Source organism: Pituophis catenifer, unplaced genomic scaffold, assembly GCF_029215685.1.
Source record: "Pituophis catenifer annectens isolate HBS135680 unplaced genomic scaffold, rPitCat1.0.hap2 SCAF_2, whole genome shotgun sequence".
NCBI lineage: Eukaryota > Metazoa > Chordata > Lepidosauria > Squamata > Colubridae > Pituophis > Pituophis catenifer.
In genome coordinates this window covers 175052880-175077566 of record NW_027256882.1, presented here as the reverse complement: position 1 = coordinate 175077566, position 24687 = coordinate 175052880, and the positions used below count along the sequence as shown (strand labels likewise).

At 39.2% G+C, this 24687-nt stretch overlaps 1 protein-coding gene and 1 long non-coding RNA gene across 2 annotated transcripts; both read right to left on the bottom strand.

Annotated features, from left to right (window-relative positions):
- Positions 1-4567: 4567 nt before the first annotated feature.
- Positions 4568-7357, bottom strand: LOC139310898 (uncharacterized). Its single transcript, XR_011599903.1, has 3 exons — positions 7309-7357; positions 5762-5890; positions 4568-5200 (listed from the first exon to the last, which is right to left on the bottom strand). It is a non-coding gene; the product is annotated as an uncharacterized lncRNA (long non-coding RNA).
- A 5911-nt stretch (positions 7358-13268) lies between these two features.
- On the bottom strand, positions 13269-22002 carry UBL4A (ubiquitin like 4A). Its single transcript, XM_070935146.1, has 4 exons — positions 21840-22002; positions 18666-18771; positions 16462-16667; positions 13269-14851 (listed from the first exon to the last, which is right to left on the bottom strand). The coding sequence occupies exons 1-4, from the start codon at positions 21885-21887 to the stop codon at positions 14741-14743; spliced, it is 471 nt and encodes a 156-aa protein (XP_070791247.1). The 5' UTR covers positions 21888-22002; the 3' UTR covers positions 13269-14740.
- Positions 22003-24687: the final 2685 nt, after the last annotated feature.

The following is a 24687-nucleotide window of genomic DNA, read 5'->3' as shown; positions in this document are numbered from 1 at the left end:
GCTGATTAAAAATGAGAAGGCTTAGTCAACTTTGAAGTCTAATAATGCACCACTCCAAGGATTACTGTTAGTCGCGTATATGTAAATGAACATGCAGCCCATAGTAATAAATCGTGCAATAAGACAGTTGGTCTTGCACAAATCACTCTCTCTCTGCTAAAAATAAGATAAATGCTTATGCTAAGAATGAGATGTTGGAGAAATTTCAGTACATCTTAACTACATGAATACATTCTGAAGCATTACCGCTACTGTGCACAAACAGTTCCTGTAGGAATTTAACCATCAAGAAATGAATTTAGATTGTGGCCACATGATAGAAACTGGTAGACCTTTTCCTTATTGAAAGTCACATATATGCAGAAACAATCTATTTTGAGCTTCATGGGGAAACAGATTCAGGTAGTCAAGTGCTCTTCAGGGCCAACATTATTGTGTTTTTTTTTTAATTTTCTAATCTTTAGAGTAGATGCAGAAGCTCAAGGATGGTATTTATTTATTTATTTATTTATTTATTTATTTATTTATTTATTTATTTATTTATCAAATTTCTATACCGCCCTACTCCCGGAGGACTCAGGGTGGTGAACAGCCAAGATAAAATACAGATAATACAAACATTAAAAGTCCATTAAAATTATTAAATATTTTGGCCGATATGAATATGGAGTAGAGTGGGAGTGGGAGCAGACTGGTGGATCTGCAGCTTCCATTGAATTATCCATATGAATCAGCGACCAATTTCATTTATCATGTTGGACCTTGTTTAACATAAACTTTAAGATTCTGTTACTCTTTAAATATAAAGAGTTGATGTTATAAAGAATGCAGGAAAGAGCAACAAAAATGATTAGGGGGCTGGAGGCTAAAACATACAAAGAATGGTTACAGGAATTGGGTATATCTAGTCCAATGAAAAGAAGGACTAGGGGAGACATGATAAGAATGTTCCAATATTCAAGGGGTTCCTACAAAGACGAGAGCATCGAACTCTTTTCCAAAGCACCAAAAGACAAGACAAGAAACAATGGATGGAAGCTAACCAAGGAGAGAAGCAACCTAGACCTAAGTAGAAATTTCCTAATGGTGAGAACAATTAACCAATGGAACAACTCACCTTCGGAAGTTGTGGGTGCTCCATTACTGGAAGCTTTCAAAAAGAGACAGGACAGTCATTTCTCTGAAATGATATAAATGATATAGGGCCTCCTGCTCGAGCAGGGGGTTGGACTAGATGACTTCCAAGTCCCTTCCAACTCTATTATTCTATGCTCTAAAGCTCTAAACTCCTTGACTATTGAGCTTTAGATTGGAAGGTTTTGGGGAGATATTGATGTTGGGCGAGTGTTGACTCAGGTGGCACCTTTAATTTCCCAGTTAAAAGATGGAAACCTAGGTGTGTGATATGGGCCAACTTATCTTGTTAGATTTTTACCTCCATCCCCACTCCCTGCTATCTTAATAAGAACCAGGTAATTAGTAGATAGGGCGTGGAGTGCATAGATTGGAGCAGGGGTGAAATCCAGCAGGTTCTGACAGGTTCTGGAGAACCGGTAGTGGAAATTTTGAGTAGTTCAGAGAACCAGCAAATGCCACCTCTGGCTGGTCCCAGAGTGGAGTGGGAATGGAGATTTTGCAATATGCTTCCCCTGCCACGCCCACCAAGCCACACCACGCCCACCAAGCCACGCCCACAGAAACAGTAGTTTAAAAATTTGAATTTCAACCACTGGATTGGAGGCAGCTAGAAAGATAATGGGGAGGCTGGTTAACTGGTATTGCTGATTAAGGGGATACTGAGTGCTCATAAGGAGTATCCCTGAACTTAGCACCATGTCTGGAAGTTCAAGAGGTTGGACAGCCCCACCCCACCCCCCAAAAAAACCCTGAGGCTGGAAGGGAAACAAATGGAGTTAGAGGGCGTGAAATTAATGGGGAGAAGAGGATAAAAAAACTATAGTGATGGTGTAACCATTATCACTTCATCAAACTTTTTTAAAAAACTTTCAACTAGGTTTGTATGTTACCAAGCAGCCTTTATTCAGATGCCAGCCACATCTGTCAGCTACATTTGCAAAAAAAAAAAGTTTTAAATGGATTGGCAGACCACAGAGATTTGGAATATTAGTTTGGCTGTAAGATTTGAAAAATTACATGGTTAAATAATATATTCGTGAGAAATGACTTGAAACTGAACTAAATCCATATTAGTAACTGAGGCTTGATGAAGGTTGCAAATGAACGCTAGAGGGAGCTAAAGGGCCAGGCAGAAAAGAGCTAAAATGGCTAAACCAGCTACAATAGACTTTTTTCTTATCTTAAAGAGGTTTTTTTTTACATGGATTAATAATTAGCATCTCAGAACCGATACATATTTCAATGGATAAACTTTTAGAAGATAGTGAGAAAATTAAAAAAAAAAACTCTTTAACCTGACATAAACATAGAGTTTGAAGGCATGGAAAATAATAAAATTGAGATTACTAAAATGAGATTACAGAAGCCAAATCAAGAAAAGGTTCTGGACATGAAAAAGCTGCAACAAGAAACTATGGGTGATACCTCTGTGGGATTTACAAAGAAAGGTGGTGAAGGCTTCTTTAAATACCAGAAAGTGATGAAAAATGAAATCTTGTGATGCCATATGAATGATTTAAAGGTCAAGATTCTGTAGGGTAAGAAGCAATACTGTACAGTTGGACTGTTTGACCAGGGATTACACAATTTGTTTGATATTCCTGGACCTATTCCTAATGAACTTTTTGCTGAACTAGGATTGGAAAGATAATTTTTGGACTGCTTATACAGTAAATAAGAATTAAGCTATGTGGAGAAGAGTGAATTTTTCTATTTGTAACTTTAAAAGGGGGTGAAAAAGTATATTAGCTTACGCTGAATATGGTGGAATTTGGAAGTCACTTCTTTATTATTTTTCCCCTTCTTTCCACACTTTTTTCTTTTAATTTAAATTGGTTTTTTACTATTTAAAGACCTCAATTTTTTTTTCAAAAAAGGTAGATCTTTCTGCTGTGAATGTATTCAATCCAGAGGTGGGTTTCAGGAGGTTCTGACCAGTTCTGGAGAACCGGTAGCAGAAACTTTGACTAGTTTGGAGAACCGGTAGTAAAAATTCTGACTAGACCCGTTCCCATCTATTTTCTGCCTCCCAAGTCCCAGTTGATCGGGAGGAAATTGGGATTTTGCAGTATCCTTTCCCCGGAGTGGGGTGGGAATGGAGATTTTACAGTATCCTTCCCCTGACATGCCCACCAAGCCAAACTCACCAAGCCACAACCACAGAACCGATAGTAAAATATTTTGAAACCCACCACTGATTCAACCCACCTTTAAAACTGAGCGGGCAACCCATTGGTTAGTTCTCCCCTTTGTCCTTTCTAAATGTCCTTCCACACAGCAAATTGTCATTATCATTCTGAATGGCAGAGTTTTGGAATTAAGACTATGGGCCAGCCAAGTGTGACTCAAATTCAAGCCATGTATGTTCCCCATTGTGTAAACCAGGGGTCCCCAACCCCCAATCTGTGGACCAGTACCGGGCCTGGCATGCCAAAAACTGGGCCGTGCAAACAAGCAAAACCCCATCTGCAGGATGCAGGCAACACATGAAACGTGTTGGTCTGAGGAAAAACTTCTCACCATGGAGCCAGTCCCTAGTGCCCAAAAGGTTGGGGGAGGGGCTCTGGTGTAAGCAACCAGAGCAAAGCAGAGCCACACTTGTCTGCATCCTTGGTGATTTATCAGCTTCCAGGTACTATATTGGAAGGCTACATACCTGTCAAAGGGGGTACCTGACACCCAAATAAGCTCTCTGTATTAAGTAGCTTGATTTGCGGAGGATGAAAGGATGTGTTATAAGAGCAATCATATCTATGTATTGTTGCCGTGAGCCCCTGTTGAGAAAGTAAACTGCCCAAAGCATTTTCCCAATATTTCTGGCAATGGCTGCCATTCATATCAATGTCAGTTCATATTTTTGTTACTGTGTTACCCATATTCTCTGCTCAGTTTTGTACTGTCTCACATTGACTTTGGGGGAAAATTGATTTATTCACTTAAGAGTTACACAAAGTGCTTGGTGCTTTCAGCAGAAATGCAGACAAATTGTGCAGTGTCAGTTATAACTGTGCAAATTTACATGGGTTTTAACTCCATTAAATTCAACCGGGATTACTCCTAGATAAATGGGATTAGGAATTGATGGATTTCCTCGTGTTAAAAACTACCAATCGCATATTGTTGCATAACCTTCAAGGGAAAAAATATTGTAGCAAGGGAACAACAGAAAACTAATGTTTGCAACATATTTTGGCTTTGATTTGGAAAAAAACTACTCAGATGTCCAATTTCCTGTTTACATTTCAAAACAGCCCTATCAAACCAGCTGGATGGAAAAACCAATCATAGATCTGTCCATTTCATTTACTGGAGAAATCACCAGTCATAAACTCATAAGCCTTGCAGGACTTCCCGCTTGACATATTTAATAAAAAGAATAGATGATGTTTCCTGTTTCTATTTTTAGATCACAGATGGCATCCTCTTCTGAATACTGCATCAGCATCCCCTGATGTTTGCATCATGTTTATAAACCTTTTAATTCAGGCCACCCCCAAAAACATATTACTTAAGATTTTGTTATGACCATGTCATTGGTCCAGCAGTTTTCTCCCATAGTCAAAAATATTTTATTAGTAAACACATGCGTAAGATGAATGGGATGTCATAAAAATACATATCATATAAACATAACTTTCATTAAAATTTATCTTCCCAATCTAGAATCTTAGCCAGACTGCTTATAGCTTGTAGAAGTTGAAGTCTAACATATCTGGAGAACATCAGGTTTGGGGGGGGGGGGGGAGAGGCCAAGACAGTTCTAAGCTTGCCTACTTCTTGGTGCACAATGGTTTATCAGATTCTTGAGCACCATAGTGCAAATACACATCTTTTTTCCCATCCTGGCTCCAAGAAAGGGCTGTCCAATGCCTCCTCTGAAATCAGCAGTGAATGGCCAAGTCCAGTATCCAACAAAATCCACAATCTTTCATGATCTGGTGTAACAGTTTATCAAGCCACGGGTGGTCCAAATAGATCCATAGTTTCCACCACCAAGGAGAGATGCTCCAAGAAGGAGTTAATGGAAACACGCAGGATCCTAGCTTCCTCTGCTCTCCATTGCCTAGAAATTAATAGTAACAAAAATAATGAATGAATAATGAATTGTACAAGACTGGTCTCACATCGACTCTGTACTTTCTACAATACCATATATTAAGTTTTATTGTCTGAATGTGCAGTTCTGACTGATTTCTCTTACTTTTTGCACTTATAATTCACCTTCCTTTAGGAATTTAACGTGGCATATGTAATAATCTCTCTCAAATTTTACCCTCCCAACAACTATAAAATAAGTAAAGCTGACCAACCTTGGCTCAGAGAGCTTTATGCCTGATCAAGAATATGATGAGTCCCAATCCACTACTTTAAACCATACAGCATGCTGGGTCTTTCATCAAACTAGCCCTGGCCACTAAACTCTGTTGCTTTCAAGTCTCCAAGGATGAGCTCTGTCAACCCAATATCTCAATGGCAAACTCAACATCACACATGAAATTGCACTAGCAAGCAGAAACCCGCAGACCCCTCCTTCTGGTTCCTCTAAGGCTGTATCTCTTGATAGATCATGCTTCCTGCCTCTTCTAGAGTTTATGCTATAGATGGAGGCCTGAGTCACACTCACACATGTAAAATGTTGTCTGTCACATTCAGTTCTTTGGTGATCCCTCCTTTGCGAGGCTCAGGATCTGGAGCCAGGGAACCCAAGGCAATCTTGGCCAATGTTGACGATGGAAAAGGAATTTTCAGTTCACTGATGTTGAGATAATCATAAGGAACATAAAATATAGAAAAAGAGTATATAGGGCAACTCCCCACTTCCTCACCCTATCTTCTCACATCATACATTCTCCCTATCTTTAAAAAGGAAATATATTAATCTCTGTTTAATCAATGTTTTTCAAGCTCAGTTCAAGAGATAGACAGGCCTCTTCACAGCTTGTGATCTCAGTATCCACCATTTCACCAAGCCTTTCATCCTGAACCTCAAGCAGTGGAGACCAGAGACAGGACTTGTTTAATTATAGCTTTCTGTCTGCATCATTTCCTTGGGGAAATTCACCTGGCGCCAACCTGATTTCCTTTCTCTTGTTTTTCTTCCCCTACACCTGAATTTCTCAGAATCTTTTAATTATTGCTATCTTAATGCCCTCATATGTTGGGGAATTGTTTTTAGCTTATTTTTAACATTTTTATTATTTTATTTTTATTTATAACATTGCATTCATTTCTTCTGTTGTTTTAAATTTTTATGCTGTATTATTAAGATATACCTCTTAGTAAATAAATGTTATCTTTGTACTACATAGACAAATAAATAAGCGGTTAGAGCTTCTAATACCTTCCAGTATATGTATTTAATAATGCCCATTTTGATAGCTGAGTTTATAAAAACTTAAGCATATTTGGACTAGTATGAGGATTGGCAAACATCTGAAGACAAGTGTGGGAAGATAAAAAAACATTGTAAAATAAGGTAAAAGAAACTATTTTCATATTGTGGCTAAGGAAATTACATATCCATGTAGTCACCAGGAACTGAAGTTGACTCAAGGGAGCATTTTTCTCCCTTTTTTTAATGGATGGAAAACGCCAGGACACTAGGGGCCCTCTTGTTTGACCTCAGCTCCACTTATTGCTTTTAAAAGGTTGTAGGGTTGATTTAAACTTTAAGAAATTATTAAATATTTTCATTAGCGTCCCCATCTTTTAGGTGGGACATTGCTCCGCCCATAGCTTCGGAAAGCGTCACGAATAGTCGCCCCCTAGACGTTTCTCTCTCTTCCCGCCAAACTTTTTAAAATTGCAATCTAGGTTTTATTTTAAAGTTGTTATTTCAGCACAGATCTCAACAGCAAACACGCGGGGACTTGGACACACCGTAATTACACGCGTTTTGACCCCCATCGCCCTTGCCTTTTCCGCCTCTTTATTTCCCCGCAAGCAATAGCTTCTAGCCACGCTCACCCGCGAAGGGATGGCATCGGCAGGCTTATGAGAACGAGGGGATCGTCCCTGCTGAGTAAAGGAAGCTTTCCCTAACCGCTCCTGGGAAATTAACCCCAGCGCCACCCCCGCCCATCTCCTTTCACGGCTGCATCCCGCTCTCGCCCGCCCAGCCCAGCCTCGGATCGGGTCTTTCTCACGATCCCGTGTCCCCTTTCTGGATACAAGGCAAGGCCGGACCCCGGAACAGCCATGCCTCGGCGTCGCTCCTCCCAGCCACGTGGGTGGAAAGGGAAGGCTCCGGAGATGCCGGCTGTCAGGGGCGGAGAGAGAAAGATTTTTTTTTTTGTACCGCTTTAATTCAGATGTATTTAATTCATATTTATATCCAGGTTGTCATAGTCAAATAACCGCGGTTTTTCATCTGCTCAGTAGCGGAGCGTATGTTCGTGTGTGTGGAGAGTTAGATCTTTAAAATATAAAATAAAATATAAATAATAAAATAAAATAAGACTTCAGAGGATAATTAGAACTGCAGAAAAAAACAATTGCTACCAACCTGCCTTCCATTGAGGACCTGTATACTGCACGAGCCAAAAAGAGGGCTGTGAAAATATTTACAGACCCCTCGAATCCTGGACATAAACTGTTTCAACTCCTACCCTCAAAATGACGCTATAGAGCACTGCACACCAGAACAACAAGACACAAGGACAGTTTTTTTCCTGAACGCCATCACTCTGCTAAACAAATAATTCCCTCAACACTGTCAAACTAGTTACTAAACCTGCATTATTATTAATCTCATCATTCCTATCACCCATCTCCTCCCACTTATGACTGTATGACTGTAACCTTGTTGCTGGTATCCTTACGATTTATATTGACTGTTTCCTAATATGATTTGATTGCTTATTTGTTCCCTATGACTATCATTAAGTGTTGTACCCTATGATTCTTGACAAATGTATCTTTTCTTTTTACGTACACAGCATATGCACCAAGACAAACTCCTTGTGTGTCCAATCACACTTGGCCAAAAAAAATTCTATTCTATTCTATTCTATTCTATTCTATTCTATTCTATTCTATTCTATTCTATTCTATTCTATTCTATTCTATTCTATTCTAATTACTTTTAGATTCATTTGAATTTTTTTTTAAAAAAATTACAATGTTTTTATCCTGCTTCTCCACTAGGGAGCAAATTGGCTAACCAACTGGCTAAAAGCATTACAAATAACCTTCTACTTTAATATTTACAAAATGCAATATGTAAATTAAAATATAGAGATTAAATTTTAAAAAATAGGCAGGTTAAAAAAGGAGAGCCAGAAGGGTGCAGTGGTAAAGATGCCGGCCTAGAAACGAAGAGAGTTGAGTTCTAGTTTTGCCTTTGGGATGAAAGCCAGATCAGTTCCTTTCTTTCAACCCAGCCCACCTCACAAGGTTGTTGTGGAGAAAATAGGAGGCAGGCATATCAGATACGTTTGCTGCCTTGCGTTATATAAAGGTGGGATTTAAAAAACTCTAATAATAAAAATACTAGAAACAGCAGTCCAGAAGATTAGCTGCTTTCTGAAATGTTAACACCATACCCAACCTCATCAGTTTCAACAGTTATTCTCTGCTATGTCTAACTCAGCTAAATCTTTACAGTTGTTTTGGGCAACAAACCCGTTCTCTTTCATGTAGGACCTATTTTTATTTATTTAGATTAATTGTAACTGTCAAGCTCACAACAGGGACTCTGGACAGCAAACAAAGATCAAACAGCATCAACAATGGCATGTAACCCGTGGCACGCAAGATAAAAATGGTAAACCCCAAATCATAAAACCTTTCCCTCCACATTTCTTAAGGCTATAATCCGGAAGGCAGAATTTCTATCATGTTTTGCATTTTGTTACTAGTCCATCAAGTCACCTTGACTCCCAGTGACCACAAAAACAAATATCTGCAGTTTTCTTGCCAAGATTTCAGAAGTGGTTTGTCCTTGGCTGCTTCCTAGGGTTGAGAGAGTGACCAGCCCAAGGTCACTCATATCTATAAGGCAGGATTAGACTCACCGTCTCCTCGATTCTAATCTAGCATTTTAACCGCTAAACCAAACAGGCTTTCATTTTATATTTTTGTGCGGCATTTTAAATGTGGCACACCATAAACATCTAACCAATTTAAGTTTTCCCTAGACTGCTGTCTTCTTCATGATCATGCTATCAATTGCTTGAGTTTTCTGACAACTTGTCTCTTGAATATGCAAACCGATTCCTTTGGAAATAAAATACTGTACTGAAGGCAATTATGATAATTCAATCCATCTTGGCCATGATTTCTATACCCTTGTCAACTAGCCCCAGAGATGCTGGGATCATGTACTAAGAAATTAAACAGTAGATACGTCTGTGTGAACCAAGACAGTGTCGATGAATGAATGAGTGAGGAGAGATAAATAAGGCACCAAACAGACTTGGGACCAACCTACGTTTTTCAAACAGTAGCTGTTGTAGTTTACATTTTCATGTTCCAAAATAAATCTGCCTTGATACCTAGGGATAAAGCAGAATATAAATGGGAGTTTTATCTCTTGGCATCAATGTGTGTTATTTTTAACAGGAAAGCACCTTCAAAAGGCATGTATCACTTCCCATTTTGAGATCAAAGTATCTCTGACTCTGTAACTTGAATCTTTGCCATTAAAAAAAAACAAAACAGCATTTTAGGAACTATGCCAAACCATTTCTCATCATCTGATTTTTTGAGCTAGTTGGGATGATGACAGAATCAACCCTGCTTAATGCTATGTGATTTGAGGCCAAGGATTCTAATGGATTCCCCACCCAAACACAATGTTCTAAGGTATCAGTTTTCTGATTTTTGTATCTCTGTTTACCCATTCCCATAATTCAGGTAACAAGCATCCATGTATGAATCCCCTTCTGAGGAAACAGAATATATGAATAGGAAATGCTGGAAAAGTTTGCCTTTGAATCATTGTGAGGCATTGTGCAAGTTCCATTTGTGGTAATACATCTATGATGGCCATTCACATACACAAGTTATTCATAGATATTACAGTTAAAAATCAGTTCTTTCTTATTATGGAATGTGTGAATTGTTAGAAAATATTAGGCCTGACAGGAAGTGAGTTGATACAAACATTCTGTCTGCAGAGTTAGACCTGTGTAGATCTACAGTATTCACATTTTCAAGTCCTTACTGGAAACACAAACACATGTTTGTATAAAAATGAATATGTAGGTTCCATGGACTTGACTTTGAAGTGACTTAAAAAGTGACTACCTCACTGAGTAAGTGATTTGACATCAAAGTAAAATTGTTAAAATCTGGGCCATATTGGTATAACAACCTGCATTTGCTGGATTTTTCCCGTTAATTTTTCTCTGTGAGCATATAAGCATTTAGGATACAATCAAGGTTCTTTTTGTGACTCCCGTCCCACCCAAAGGCTGAGGCAAAATTACAGTTTCAAAGTTAGTTTAGAAAAATAGCTACCAAGGTTGCCCAAAATCCAGGAAAAGCTACTACAGCTTATGTAACTGAAGATGCAGCTGCTTATAATTATCCCATCCACTTCATATTTCAACTATTTTTAAGCCACTTTTTTTGATCCCAGGGCAAAATTGTCTCTGATTTCGTGAACCCAGTACCCGCAGGAATACAGTTCTTATACAACTATATCATGGCACAATGAAAGGTCTGAACAAAAAGTGTAGTTTCCATTCAGAGTATTATTTTAAATGCTTCTACTTTTAATCAAGACATGAAACAAATGCTGCATCTCCAGACATTTGCAGCCATGTCTTCCCTTCCTACTGTGTGGGTGCACCAGAAACTGTGAGTTCTAGTCTTGTTTTAGCCATGCAAGCCAGCTGGGTGTCCTTGGACCAGTCATTCTCTCTCAGCCCAATTCACCTCTCAGGGCTGCCGTTATAGGGAAAATATAAGGAGGATATGTTTGCTGCCTTAAGTTATATGTAAAAATAATAAAGGCAGGATAAAAATAAATAAATAACCCATTAGTACAGATCTGATCTGAAAATGCAATCACAACACTGACACACTACAGAGTAGGTTGTTCTGTTCCAGGAGATAAACACTGAGGGTCATATATTAAATTAACCATTGTACAGGAAAGTTATCCGGTAATCCAGAGGCCAAAACCTGGTCCCTTGAGGAGGGAGAGCACTCCAAGTTTATTATGTGCATCACCTGCCTTCTACCCAGTGGTGAAATCCAAATTTTTTACTACCAGTTCTGTGGGCATGGCTTGGTGGGCGTGGTGTGGCTTGGTGGGCGTGGCTTGGTGGGCATAGCAGGGGAAGGATACTGCAAAATCTCCATTCCCACCCCACTCTGGGGCCAGCCAGAGGTGGTATTTTCCAGTTCTCTGAACTACTCAAAATTTCTGCTACCGGTTCTCTGAACTGCTCAAAATTTCCGCTACTGGTTCTCCAGAACCTGTCAGAACCTGCTGGATTTCACCCCTGCTTCTACCCAGTCTCTAGCAAAGGACTCTTTATCGCTTCCACCCAGTGAAATACCTCAAGATCTGTAACCCTGGCAGCTTTGATAATGTTTCCCTTTGCACACCTCAGCTGCTCACTCCTGTACCAAAAGCAAAACAATATGAATTGGGCTCTGCGGCTAAAGTGCATAAGGGAAAAACGTTGCTACAATTAAACTGAAGCTGATTATTGGGGAGAAAGGTATTAAAGAGCCATCTGCTTGAATCTCATTCTCTGGAGAGTCACTTAGTGAACAGATACAACCTTGCTTCCTCTAGTTCCTATTTAATCAAACTATACCTTTTCCTTAAAAAAAAAAACCCTCAAAGAACCAAAAAATAAACAGTAGAGTCATGAAAAATTCCACACGTGAAAGGCTTAATATGTAGCACCAAGATCCCAATACATTCTTTGATATTGGTTATACGAGCTGGGCTACTGGAAGCCAAAGTTCAAATATTTGGGTATATCAAGCTGTTGACCCTTTTCATACACCATTCTTTTTTTCCCTATGGTTCTCCTGTATTTCAATGCTACCCTAATGTTCTCATCCGGGCTCCATTTCCCCCTCTGTGTCTGACTCACACCACATACTAAACCCATGCAAACACATATACCATACATTACACCATATACTCAAACAAATGAATATTTGGCTTAATGCAATAACCTGGGTCAGGCAACACCGTCATCAATTGATTTTTTTCTCTCCCAATTTAGGTCTCTCCAAATGCTGGGTGGGAATTTTTAAAGTTTCAGACCCAATCCATTCAAAGGTCTAAACTCTAAAGGAAAAAAGCTACACTGGTCTAGTTACTATTGAACCTGAGACCATAATTAATACTATTATAATGCTACTACTTTTGACCCTGGAAACCTAAGGTGAAGACATTTTGCTGATTATTCTGAATTGCCATTGCCACATAAGCTACTGTATAAACTTTACTATATAGCTTATGCATGTGAATGTGGATGCAATCCTGCAATTGAAACATATGATGTAGGAGATCTGGGAAAGTGCCTCCAGAGGTGGAATACTAAGTGTTACTATTTCCCTTTACCACATATGCACAAATCAAGAGTTCTTACTACTCCTGAATTTCTTAATATTTACACACATATGTGCACACACACAAACACACAACTGCAATACAGCACTTTTAGTAATTTCCTAAATTAGGCATTCATAGCGTCGTATTTGGTGGAGGAAACACTGATCACATAATGGCATTAAGTATTGTGGCAGGAAGCAGCCGCAGAGAATTTTCCACCTCCCAGTGCCATTGCTCTAATCAAAAGCAGAGCTTAGTTCTTGCTGTACAGTATCCATTTCAACTTGTGGTATTGAATACTGTTGAGATTACAGCATTGTGGAAAACACCCAGCTCTGCTTTTTATTCCATTCTAAAAATATGGCTCCGGGTGACCAAGCCTGTATTATTCCACCACCAGTAGGAAAACTTATGAGAAGCTCCCATTTTTGTTAGAAAGTAAAAAATAATTACATTCACCATTTTCTGTAAGGGCTGTGGTTTGAGCCCTTAAAAGCTAATCTCAGAGACACAGTTGATAGCTCAATAAAGACGCTGATTCAGTGTGAGTTATGCAGAAATATGCAAGAAGCACATTCCGGATTATGGATTGTTGCAAAAAAGATCAAAGTAAAACTGCCAAAACTTTAATACCCTTGCATCCACATCTGTAATATTCCAGACAATTCTGATAACCATGTTTGAATTTTTTTTTAATAGGCTACAGCATTTGGGATCCTATCTTAAAAAACAAGAGACATTGGAGGAACCTGATTGAGACATGTAAAATCAAGCATGGCATGGACAGATTACTAAAACATAATTCTAAAAGTGAGGTTCATTTATCAATGATTTAAAGAGCAATCATAAGTCACATTTTCATGGAAGGCTGGATATACCATACTTTTGTCTGCTTCATTTAAATCATCTCTGTAAGGATAAGAAAACATCACAGAGAAATTTGGTAAGAGGTCTTTTGTTTTTCTTCTTTCATTGGAGTCAATAATTACGTAACCAAATCCTGTTCTTGTATAACTCAGGAATATGGATACATCAATAAAAATAAGGGGTCATAGACACAATCCTTCTCTGTGTGGCTCATAATCAACTTGTAACTCTACCCCATTTTCAGGATCTGCAATAAAAAATACTACCAAGTGAAAGGGGAGGGCTTAGGTAGAGAGGCCTGGCTTTTAGCCAAGGCAGTAGATCTGCTTTTCTAGGGACATCTGCTGCCTTATTCTAACAATTCCTGAGCCCAGCCTTCCCAAATTAGGTGCTCACCAGATGTTGATTGGGAATTCTGGAAGTTGAAAAAACCCCACCACACATCTGGATTGCACTTAATTTGGGGAAGGGTGTTTTGGGCAGTGAACCAGCAAATTTAGGTGTGCTCTGGATTGCAGCTGAATGCATTGCTACAAGGGCTCAATTGATCTACCTAAGAAATATTAAACATACCGAATATATGCAGAACTCTGCCAGTAAACACTGCTTAGCCATCTGATTAACATTCAGTTATCTTGTTTCTTGAAACATTTAACAATCTAAAATATCTGACAAATGTTTTCCTATCTAACAATGCTAATTAAACAGGGGACTCAGAATAAGTCCCTTACATTGTCAAAGCTTGCGTAGTCATTTTGGAGAGCATCAATGCTAGTTTTGAAAAGTCATAATTCAAATTTGTATTATTCAGATTTGATTTTCTGCCTGGAAGCTTCAGTGAACTTTTATGGTCAGAAAAGCCTTTGAGTAAAACAATAAAAAAGGAGTGTATTAGATGCAACCAGGCTTTGGGGTTAAACAAGAAATTCAAATATAAACAAAGCCACCCTCAACTGCAAAGGTAACTGCGTCTCTCAAGAAAAGGCAAACAATTTCTCTAAAGAATGCCATTCTCCCACTTCTGTTGAACATACTAGACAGAACAGATTAATCTCACCTATCACCACTTTTAATTGATTGGGAGAAGTTACATATGCTCCATGACCCTTTAACAGCAGTCCAGAGAAATCACTCGCATTAGGCCCCAAACTGGGCCCTGCCCAGGGGTTTACTGTCCAAAGTGATGAATAGGGCTCAATTCTCCAGCAGCTAATCCAAAAAACCCATTTCCACAGCCTCCGCTACTTCAGGATGAAGCAAGCGGGTGGCTAAACGCTCTATGTCATCTAGGCTCAGCAATCGAAGGCTCCGCTCATAATCCTAGAGAAGGGAAGGAGAGGAAGAGAAAGGACTGAATAAAATTGTTGGGCAATGGCCAAAACATTTCCAAATAAAAACAGAGAGACAGACAGACACTGGTGTATGCATTAATGCAAATACATTTAAAGCCACTGAGGCTGCAATCCTAAAATTCCTGGGAAGATGGTCCAGGAAAGATTCTTTGCATTTCCTCCCCTGAGAACAACTAGGTGGCAGCATCTAGCTGATTTTGGCTGACTTTAGAAAGCAAAACAAGACTGAACTTGGTTAACACTGAAATGGGAAATCACCAAGAAATACAATGGTCGAGTTACAACCATTTGTTTAGAGATCACTTGAAGACACAATGGCACTGAAAAAAGCAACTTGTGAACCGTCCTCGGTCTTCACACTTACGATCATTGCTGTATCACCACAGTTGTGCAATCACAATTTGGGTGCCTGGTAACCAGCACGTACTTACAAAACATACCGTAAGCTTTGTTCATTCCCACACAGCAAAACCTGGATATTGTGGAATGCTCTGGTGTTGGAACCTGAAAGTAGCTTTGCTCTGCCATTATATGAGCTATCTCATGCTCTACAATTACCTCATTATTATTACCTCATCCCTGGATAAAAAGAGGAAGCAGATTCATGAGCAACTGGGCAGACTCTAGTACAGAGGTGTCAACTCAATTTCATTGAGGGCCACATCAGGGCTATGGTTGACCTCAGGGGGGAGGGGGGGCTGGGTTGGTGTGGCCGACTGGCTGGGTGTGGCTAACTTGATGCCACTCCCCAAACTGCTGGCATGTTTCCTCTTTGCATTGGGTAGACTGGGCCGAAGCCATGCTGGCCCGATGTTTCCTCTTTGCATTGAGTAGACAGGGCTGAAGCGATGCAGGTAGACCAGACCGAAGCAACGTGGGCTGGCCCCTTACATTTTCCAGGATGGCCCCGCAGGCCAGATCTGACCACATTGTGGGCCACATCCAACCACATCGCAGGCCACATCCAGCCCGCGGGCCTTGAGTTTAACACCCCTGCTCTAGAAGGTTAAAAAGAACCCAGGTTTCTAAAGGCTGAATAAAGAGGGAAACAGATTACTTTCCTGCTCTGTAGCACTACTTCTAATATTTAATAGCGAGGTGGGTATATGGCCTCTTTCTATATTATGTAGAAAGCTACAAAAAGTAAACATAATGCTATTCTTTAAATAGAGTGATAGATTTTAACTCGGGAGACCTCAATTAAAATATGTCTGTTCTGCTACTTTAATCTTCTCAGGCCAGACATTATGGCTTAGTGCAAACATGCAAGATAAAATTCAATAATAAGTTCTATGTATGAATGAACTTATTTTTATTTACAATTCTCTCCCTGCCCCCAAATAATACCCCATCTGATTCTTTTTTTCCTACTTTCTAGTGGACTCTTGGGACCGATCCCTCTCTTCTTAAGAGGCCTAAATTTGCTGAGCCCTTTCAAAACTATTCTAATACCCATGTAACCTTCTACTACTGCTACATTGCGGTTATGTTGGCATGCCTACAAACAGAGTCGCACAATGCTATCAGAGTTAGAGATCTCCCCACTATACTTCCATTCATATAGAAAGGAAAATTTACCTTCTGTACCTGCTCCAGCACTTTCTCAGTATCAGCCACAGTGTAATGCCTGCTCAGGATTTGGGCCAGCATGTGCCAGATGGTTGAACTCTGTGGGAGGCCAGCTCTGCTGGTAGGATCCTCAGGTGATGCCTTCTCCAAAGGCTTGATCACAAGGTTGAGCTTTGACTCAGGTCCAATAGAGTAATCAGACAAACGATGTTCATCTAGGAAAAAAGGAAGGGGCTGCTGAGTGGACAAGAGCATAAAGCAATCAATTCAAAGTAGATCTAATAGAGGACATCTTGCACTGAATAAACAAAACTTTATTTCCAAAAGCTTGGCTGCGTTACTATGTTGGTGGTGAAAAACAACCAACAGCTTAAGAACAAACACATACTTAATAATTGTAGATTTTGAGGACCAGAGGCTATTATCACCCCATCTGCTTTCTATAATAGTAGATAAGACTTCAAGTCTGAACAAGTGAACTTTCATTCTCCAAATCCAAATAATATTCTCTTCAGAGTGCAGTACTGCAGGCCACTTCAGCTGACTGCTAGCTGCAGTTCGGCAGTTCAAATCTTACCGGCTCAAGGTTGACTCAGCCTTCCAAGGTGGGTAAAATGAGGATCCAGATTGTTGGGGGAAATACGCGGACTCTGTACACCGCTTAGAGAGGGCTGGTAAAGCACTGTAAAGTGGTATGTAAGTCTAACTGCTATCGCTATTGCTACTTAGTGAGATTTAGCCCAGTTTCTAAAAAGAGCAGATATTTGCTATTATTCCATTTTAAAAAGCATATAAACTTCCAAAGGTGAGGCTCCTTAGTTCTTAATGGGCATTATGAAGTAAATATTTAATGAAAGAATATTTTCCATACTGTCACAAATCTCCAGCCAGATAATGACACAGCAGAGTATCATTTGCAACTGGCTAATCAGAGGAGCCTCTATCTTTCTCTGAAATATGCTGCCAGCCCATAAAACTACTTTAATTACAGATAAAAGCTTTGTACAGAAAATATTATAAACACTACTTCTCTTACACATACAGTACCTCAACACAAATGGTATTTAATATTTTTTATAAATACAGAAAACTATGTACACATCAAATGTTTGCACAGATTGCTACAAACTACAATATAAGCCAGGGATCAGCAAGATAAACCTATATTCTTGCTACGATACTATAGTATTGTAGAATCAAGGGGTGTTTACAGCACATAGTTAAAGTACTGCAAGTCAAGAGGGCAGGTGTGATAGTGACATTCAAACTCTGCCTGGTTTTTATGGCCATCATTGATGCAACACAAAAAGACAGGCAGAGCTTCAATTGCACTACCACAGCCATCATTTGATCTCTTTGGCTACACTCAATTTATAGGAATAATAATAATAATAATAATTTTATTGTCATTGTACGTGTATACACAGTATACATATACAACGAAATTCACTTAACACCCAAAGACCAGGTCCAACACACATAACAATCCCCAAACACACTCCCACCCACCACAAATTCCCCACCCCTAAACCACCCAAACATCCAGACAACAGACCAAGTAATGCTGTCCAACAGCTCACTGATGGTGGCCCTTTAGTTCATTGTTGAGTGCAATTATAGCTCTGGGATAAAAACTATTCAGAAAACATGTGATCCGAGTTTTAATTGTTCTGTATAATAATAAAAATATAATTTTTTAATATAAATATATAAAAATATATATTTATTTTGTATAAAATTTATAAAAATATTTTATTATATATATATATGCCTTGAGTATATATATATATATATACTCAAGGCAGAAATAGCTATTTGAGTCTCCCAAAGAGCAGCACAGAGTTGCTGTTTGTCAGCAAGAAACAGAAAGCCCAGAAACTTGTGAATGAGATTTCACAGAACCAGGGCTGTAGAACATCTTAGCTTACGTAGGTAAAACCTGGCTAGAAAGAATATGCATATACACACACACACACACACACACACACACACACACACACACACATATGTATATACATGTATACATATAGTTTCTCTCATATCTCTGTCAAACTGGATGTCACAGAAACTATTGGTCTCATTCCTCTTAATGAATCCACCCACCTTTCTTTTTGAGACATCTTTTTGAGATGTCTTATACTTGCTACCTTGGATGAACCTGATTGCCCTCTCTGTATCACCAACTGCCTTATGATTAACCATTCGGCACCCACCTGCCAGAGCTTTGCCTTTGAAAAGTAAGCGCTGTTGAGAGATTGGGACATTCAGCTTTTCTGAGACAAGACGCTTGAGAGAGGAGATGCGCTCATCAGGGGAGACCTGAGAAGGGAGAATGTTGTCTGGTGAGACTTACAAAGAGTGTGTCTCAATTTTATATTTGAAAGAATACAAGACCAAGAAACTGAGAAAGGGACTTGAGTAACGCTTTTTCAACTCCTGCTAGACGCCCTAGCAATACATACATCCCTAAGGATACCTATCTTTCAGCAGCTGGTCTGGTAAGTTTTCCCCATTAGCAAACTACTTGAAAAGGAATAATTTTACTTTGTATTGAATTTATGGCTGCAAACTTTCCCCCCACTCATGGAGTTGAGGTTGGTGCACAGAAAATTAGCAAATGCAATTTTTTTCAGTATAGACATTTTCTGCAGAGTATTAACATCTATTAAATATTATTGGTGCTTTTTGACTTAAGCACTCCTTTCTGTGGGAGAAAAATGCAAACTATGATTTGGAAATTTATGGATAAAACTTCATAGCTCATTAAATATCGCAAACACTACTGCATTTAACCTCTGGCTTCCCCCCTGCCCCCGCCAAATCTCTTAATTTATTGACGGTAACAAACCTTTCCTTTAACAACTGGAGCAAGAACCTCAGAGAATATAGACATGAAATTCTTAAAGAATAGTACAAAAATTAATATTTGAATACTTCAATATGAAATACTTTGTGCTCAAGGTTGGTTAAAACTGTGAAGGTGAAAACTGTATCTGCCTTGGTCAAAGTAAGCAAATTTGAACTTGACCAAGTATTAGGTTACATAAATTCCCTTAATGGTTTCAGTAAGCATGACAGGAAAGAAAGTGCTTTTCCTCTGTTTCAAACTATGACAGAACCTAAAGTCCTCTACTTGTTAAGAGTGGAGTTTACAAGAGATTCAGAACCTAGTAGTTCATGGAAAAACTATGGCTACAGATCTCTGAGTTGAAATAATATACAGGTAGTCCTCCACTTATGACCACAATTGAGCCCAAAATTTATATTGTTAAGTGAGACATTTGTTAAGTGAGTTTTGCCCCACTTTACAACCTTTCTTGCCACAGTTGTTAAGTGAATCACTGCAGTTGGTAAGCTAGTAACCCAGTCGTTAAGTGAATCTGGCTTCTCCATTGACTTTGCTTGTCAGAAGGTCGCAAAAGGGGATCACCTGATCTTGGGACACAGCAACGGTCATTAACTAGTTGCCAAGCATCTGAATTTTGATCACATGATCATGGGTGGGATGCTGCAAATGTGAAAAGCGGTCATGAGTCACATTTTTCAATGCCGTTGTAACTTTGAACGGTCACTAAAAGAAATGGTTGTCAAGGTCTACCTGTATGTAAATATGATTTCAAACTCCTGGAGTATGTGTGTGTGTATAATATTGTGTTATTCTATTTTTAATTGCTGTAAGCTCTCAAGTCATGTATTTGAGATGACCAGCTATATAAATTGAAATAATCTATCTATCAATCACTGGCTCTATGTATGTATGTATCTATCTATCTATCATCTATCTATCTATCTATCTATCTATCTATCTATCTATCTAAATATCTATCTATCACTGGATCTATGTATCTATCTATGTATTTATCTATCTATCTAATCTATCTATCTAATCTATCTATCACTGGATCTATGTATCTATGTATTTATGTATCTATCTATCTATCTATCTATCTATCTATCTATCTATCTATCACTGGATCTATGTATCTATCTATGTATTTATCTATCTATCTATCTATCTAATCTATCTATCTATCTAAATATCTATCTATCACTGGATCTATGTATCTATGTATCTATGTATTTATGTATGTATCTATCTATCTATCACTGGATCTATGTATCTATCTCTATCTATCTCTATCTATCTATCTATCATCTATCTATCTATCTATCTATCTATCTATCATCTATCTATCATCTATCTATCTAAATATCTATCACTGGATCTATGTATCTATCTATGTATTTATCTATCTATCTAAATATCTATCACTGTAACTATCTATCTATCACTGTATGTATGTATGTATGTATGTATGTATGTATCTATCTATCTATCTATCTATCTATCTATCTATCACTGGATCTATGTATATCTATGTATCTATCTAAATATCTATCTATCTATCACTGGATCTATGTCTCTATCTATGTATTTATCTATCTAAATATCTATCTATCTATCTAAATATCTATCTATCTATCACTGGATCTATGTATCTATCTATGTGTTTATCTATCTATCTAAATATCTATCTATCTAAATATCTATCTATCACTGTAACTATCTATCTATCACTGTATCTATGTATGTATGTATGTATGTATGTATGTATGTATGTATGTATGTATCTATCCATCTATCTATCTATCACTGGATCTATCTATCTATCTATCTATCTATCTATCTATCTATCTATCTATGTATCTATCTAAATATCTATCTATCTATCACTGGGTGCTAGTCCTAATGGCTGCCTACCACCTTTAGAGACATTTGCCTTTCGAAAACCTCCTTCTGGGCCACACAAAGCAGAGGGTGGATTTACCAGCGTACCTAGTTGACAACGGTGGGAATAGGGATGTGGGGCCTTTGCCTGCCTCTTTTTAAGGCCTGTGATGCAGGGTGTAAGTATTACATTAATGTCAGCCATCCTGCAAATCCAGGCCAGCCTCAATCTCTTGGGTGTCTCGAGTGGGTCCTGTTTTTTTTTTTTTTTTAATTAAAAAAAGATTCTTAATCCGCCAAGTGCAGCTCTGGCACCAGCTCGGGCCAAAGTGCTGTGAGTCAAGCAGGGGCTGCCGGGCCTTGGGAAGGAAAGGCTCCCGAAGGAGGGCCAGGGAGGGTCTTCTCTGCTCTCCTTCCAGGAAGCACCCAAGGAACCCACGGTCAAAGGAGGAGCGGAGAAAAGGATTGAGGCCCAGAAGGACCCGCTGCCCCGGGAACAGCGGAAGCGCCGCCTGCCTCGATCGCCCTGCCTGCCCGGCACAAGGCCCAAGGGGAGGCCGGGCCCTCCAGGAAGCCCCCTCCCTCTGCCTTCGGGAGAATCCTAAGCCCCCAGCGCCGATCCGCTGCGATCCCCGCCCCGGCAAGAAAGAAGGGCTACCTGGAGGCTGCATTCCCGGCCCTGGAGCGCCTTCACCGTAAGTAACATCTCGGGACCCCGCAGCTCTGGAAGCCAAGCGGCCCCTTTAAGAGAATCATAGACAGCTAGACGGACAACCCAAAACAGAGCGGTCCAGTAGGAGGGTCAAAACAACGCATTCCCTACTAACTTAGGCGGAAAAAAAAGAAAAGAAAAAAAAAGACCCGGCCTCCTATCTCTACGTCAGGGTATCATAGAGAGACAGGAAGGAGAGGACACGCGGAGTCTCTAATGGTCGGAAATAGAACTTCGGAGAGCGTTAAGCCGACCGGAAGGCGGAAAAGCCAACTAAAGGAGAGTATGTCACATGCTCCGAAGTGATTAACTATAGAGAGGAAGTCATAGTGTTAAGAGTTTGTTCAAGTTTGAGGATTGCTTGTATAGTGAGAATACTTGCAAGGTAGAGAGTAGAACAGAGGTCTTCAAACTTGGCAGCTTTAAGACTTGTGGACTTCAATTCCCAGCATAGCTGGCTGGAGAATTCTGGGAGTTGAAGTCCACAAGTCTTAAAGCTGCCAAGTTTGAAGATTTCTGGAGTAGAACATCAAGATAAGAGAATCTCCTTTATATTAAGCCTCAGGTAGCGTTCCGAAGTTGTTAATTAAATTTGGGATTTTAGTTTGGACAATTTAAAAAATCTGCCACATGTGGAGCAATCTGAGAACTAGTACGATATATAGGAGTTAATGGAAAAATGCAAAGAAAAGGGTTAGCAAAATTGTTAGTCTCCTTTCAGTTAAGTGTCTAAGCTACTTAGATTTCCTTTATCCAAGAAACTTAAGAAAAGAAGCAAATACATAATTTGGTCGTCTATTTTCCAAAATAATACTATCCACCTTCTATGCAGAGAAAAGAAAGAGCATAATGACATACAGCAGTGTTATGGGGCTATCTCCAGGAACCCTCTTCATTTTTAGAGCTTGAGCTAAAAATGATTCAATGCTTGAGAAGTTTTGAGATGTAAATTACTACCTGAGACCCTGTTTGTCTAGTAGTTACGGCCCTAGGCTAGAAATCATAGTCGCATATCTGTAGTATCTCACTTGATTCTGATGACAAAATAGGATTCAAATGTCATCAGCACATTGGTAGCACGCAACCCCAAACCTCTTGATATTCTTATCTAGTGTTTTACCAAGATGCTGAACAGCATGGGTGTTAAATCAGAACTTTCTGGGATCCCCCTTGTAGTCAAAGGGCCTGGTAAAAGTACTCTAAAGCCACCCTCTGGAGCTGACTTATTGTCCAGGTGGACAATAATTGAAGAACACTTCTTCGACTCCAGCTCTAAACTCCACAGGATTCCATAATTGATGCTATCAAAAGCCACAGGAAGTCCAGTAGGATGGACAGAGTTACAGTCCCCATCTTTCCCCAGAGTAGGTCATCTGTCCGAACACTTAAGGCAGTTTTAATGCCAAAACACAACTTGAAAATTGACTAAAATGAGTCTGGATAATGCATACCTTTCAAGAACAAATGATCTGCCACTGTCCTTTTAAATACCTTATAAGAGGATATTTTCAACTGAGCAATAGTTCTCTACTTCCTGATCCACAATTACTTTTATCTATTATATTGTAGAATAGGTCATACGTTTGTTACAAAGTTATTAATTTGGGTCAGTGCCTTTTCTCCTTTGTATTGTATTGTATATAATATATTACGTTGCTAGTAATTGGAGCTACTTTTGATTTTCCAGATTCCCCATTACATTAATAGAACAAAATCACCAGAATGGATTTATGCTGACTGACTTCAATGTCACTTAAAAATAGCTAACTTTTTCTGCATTGGAATTGTTTGAAGTTTCTTTCCCCTGATTGTCTAATGTAATTCAGTGAGTCATAGACTATTATGTACAAATCATACCATGCAGAAAAATACAGTGTCTATATTGGTAAAACAATTAACTCCTATATTCATTGAGCCAAGGACAGAAGGGTGAAAACACATAATTTTGAATAACACATCATAGAGAAGCAATAACATCGAACTGCAGAATCCATGCAACATTGTCTTCATTATAGAAAGCCAGATTATCCCCCTCAATGGATTAGCTTCTTACTTCATTACATATATAACAATTCTCTCTCCCTTATACAGCAGCAGCCATCAAAAATATTGGTGGATAAAGACTGGTGCTATGAGTTAGCTTCCATCACAACATGCTGTAATGTTTTCAAAAAGGAAAAGTCACAGTCTCCAACCAACCTTTTATTCTGGAGGCAAGGATTCAAAATCTGTTTTTACTTCCCTGCCAAAGGAAGAATGAGGATTTACACTAATACATTGATAGCAGCAGTGGTGGGTTGCCCCTGGTTTGGACCGGTTTGCAAGAACCGGTAGTAAAACCGGCGGGAGGCTCCGACCACTGACCCAGACATCATCATAGGTGATCTGCACATGCGCAGAAGAGTGCGAGCGAGCAAAGCAAGCGTGTGCACATGCGCACGGGTGTGATGTGAACTGGTAGTAAAGGTAAGTAGAACCCACTCCTGGATAGCAGCAACATCACATGGAGAAGGAGCTGAAGTAATAAATATGGCTCCATTTAACATTTGATTGTTCAGTCAGCCCCAGTCTTCTTTCACAGTCTTTTTGAGAAAGTATTTTTCACAGGTACACAATATTTATTGCCACATTAAAAAAAAAAATCTCTTATCCATTAAATCCCAGCAAAGAGAAGCAACAAGGACCTCCCAGCTATATGAATCAGAAGATTAACATGATGAAACAGTTCAGATTTTATGTAGAGGAGATACTCTGAATCTAAGGTATATAGATATGCTTTATTTCAATTTGGGTC

What these genes read in the sequence shown, in the direction of transcription:
- UBL4A (XM_070935146.1), bottom strand. Translation starts at nt 21,887, where the DNA reads ATGTTACTTACGGTGAAGGCGCTCCAGGGCCGGGAATGCAGCCTCCAG. An exon ending in GCCGGGAATGCAGCCTCCAG is followed by an intron (nt 18,772 to 21,839) that starts GTAGCCCTTCTT and finishes CTCCCTTCTCAG; the next exon opens with GTCTCCCCTGATGAGCGCAT. An exon ending in TGCTGGAGCAGGTACAGAAG is followed by an intron (nt 14,852 to 16,461) that starts GTAAATTTTCCT and finishes TCCCTTCTCTAG; the next exon opens with GATTATGAGCGGAGCCTTCG.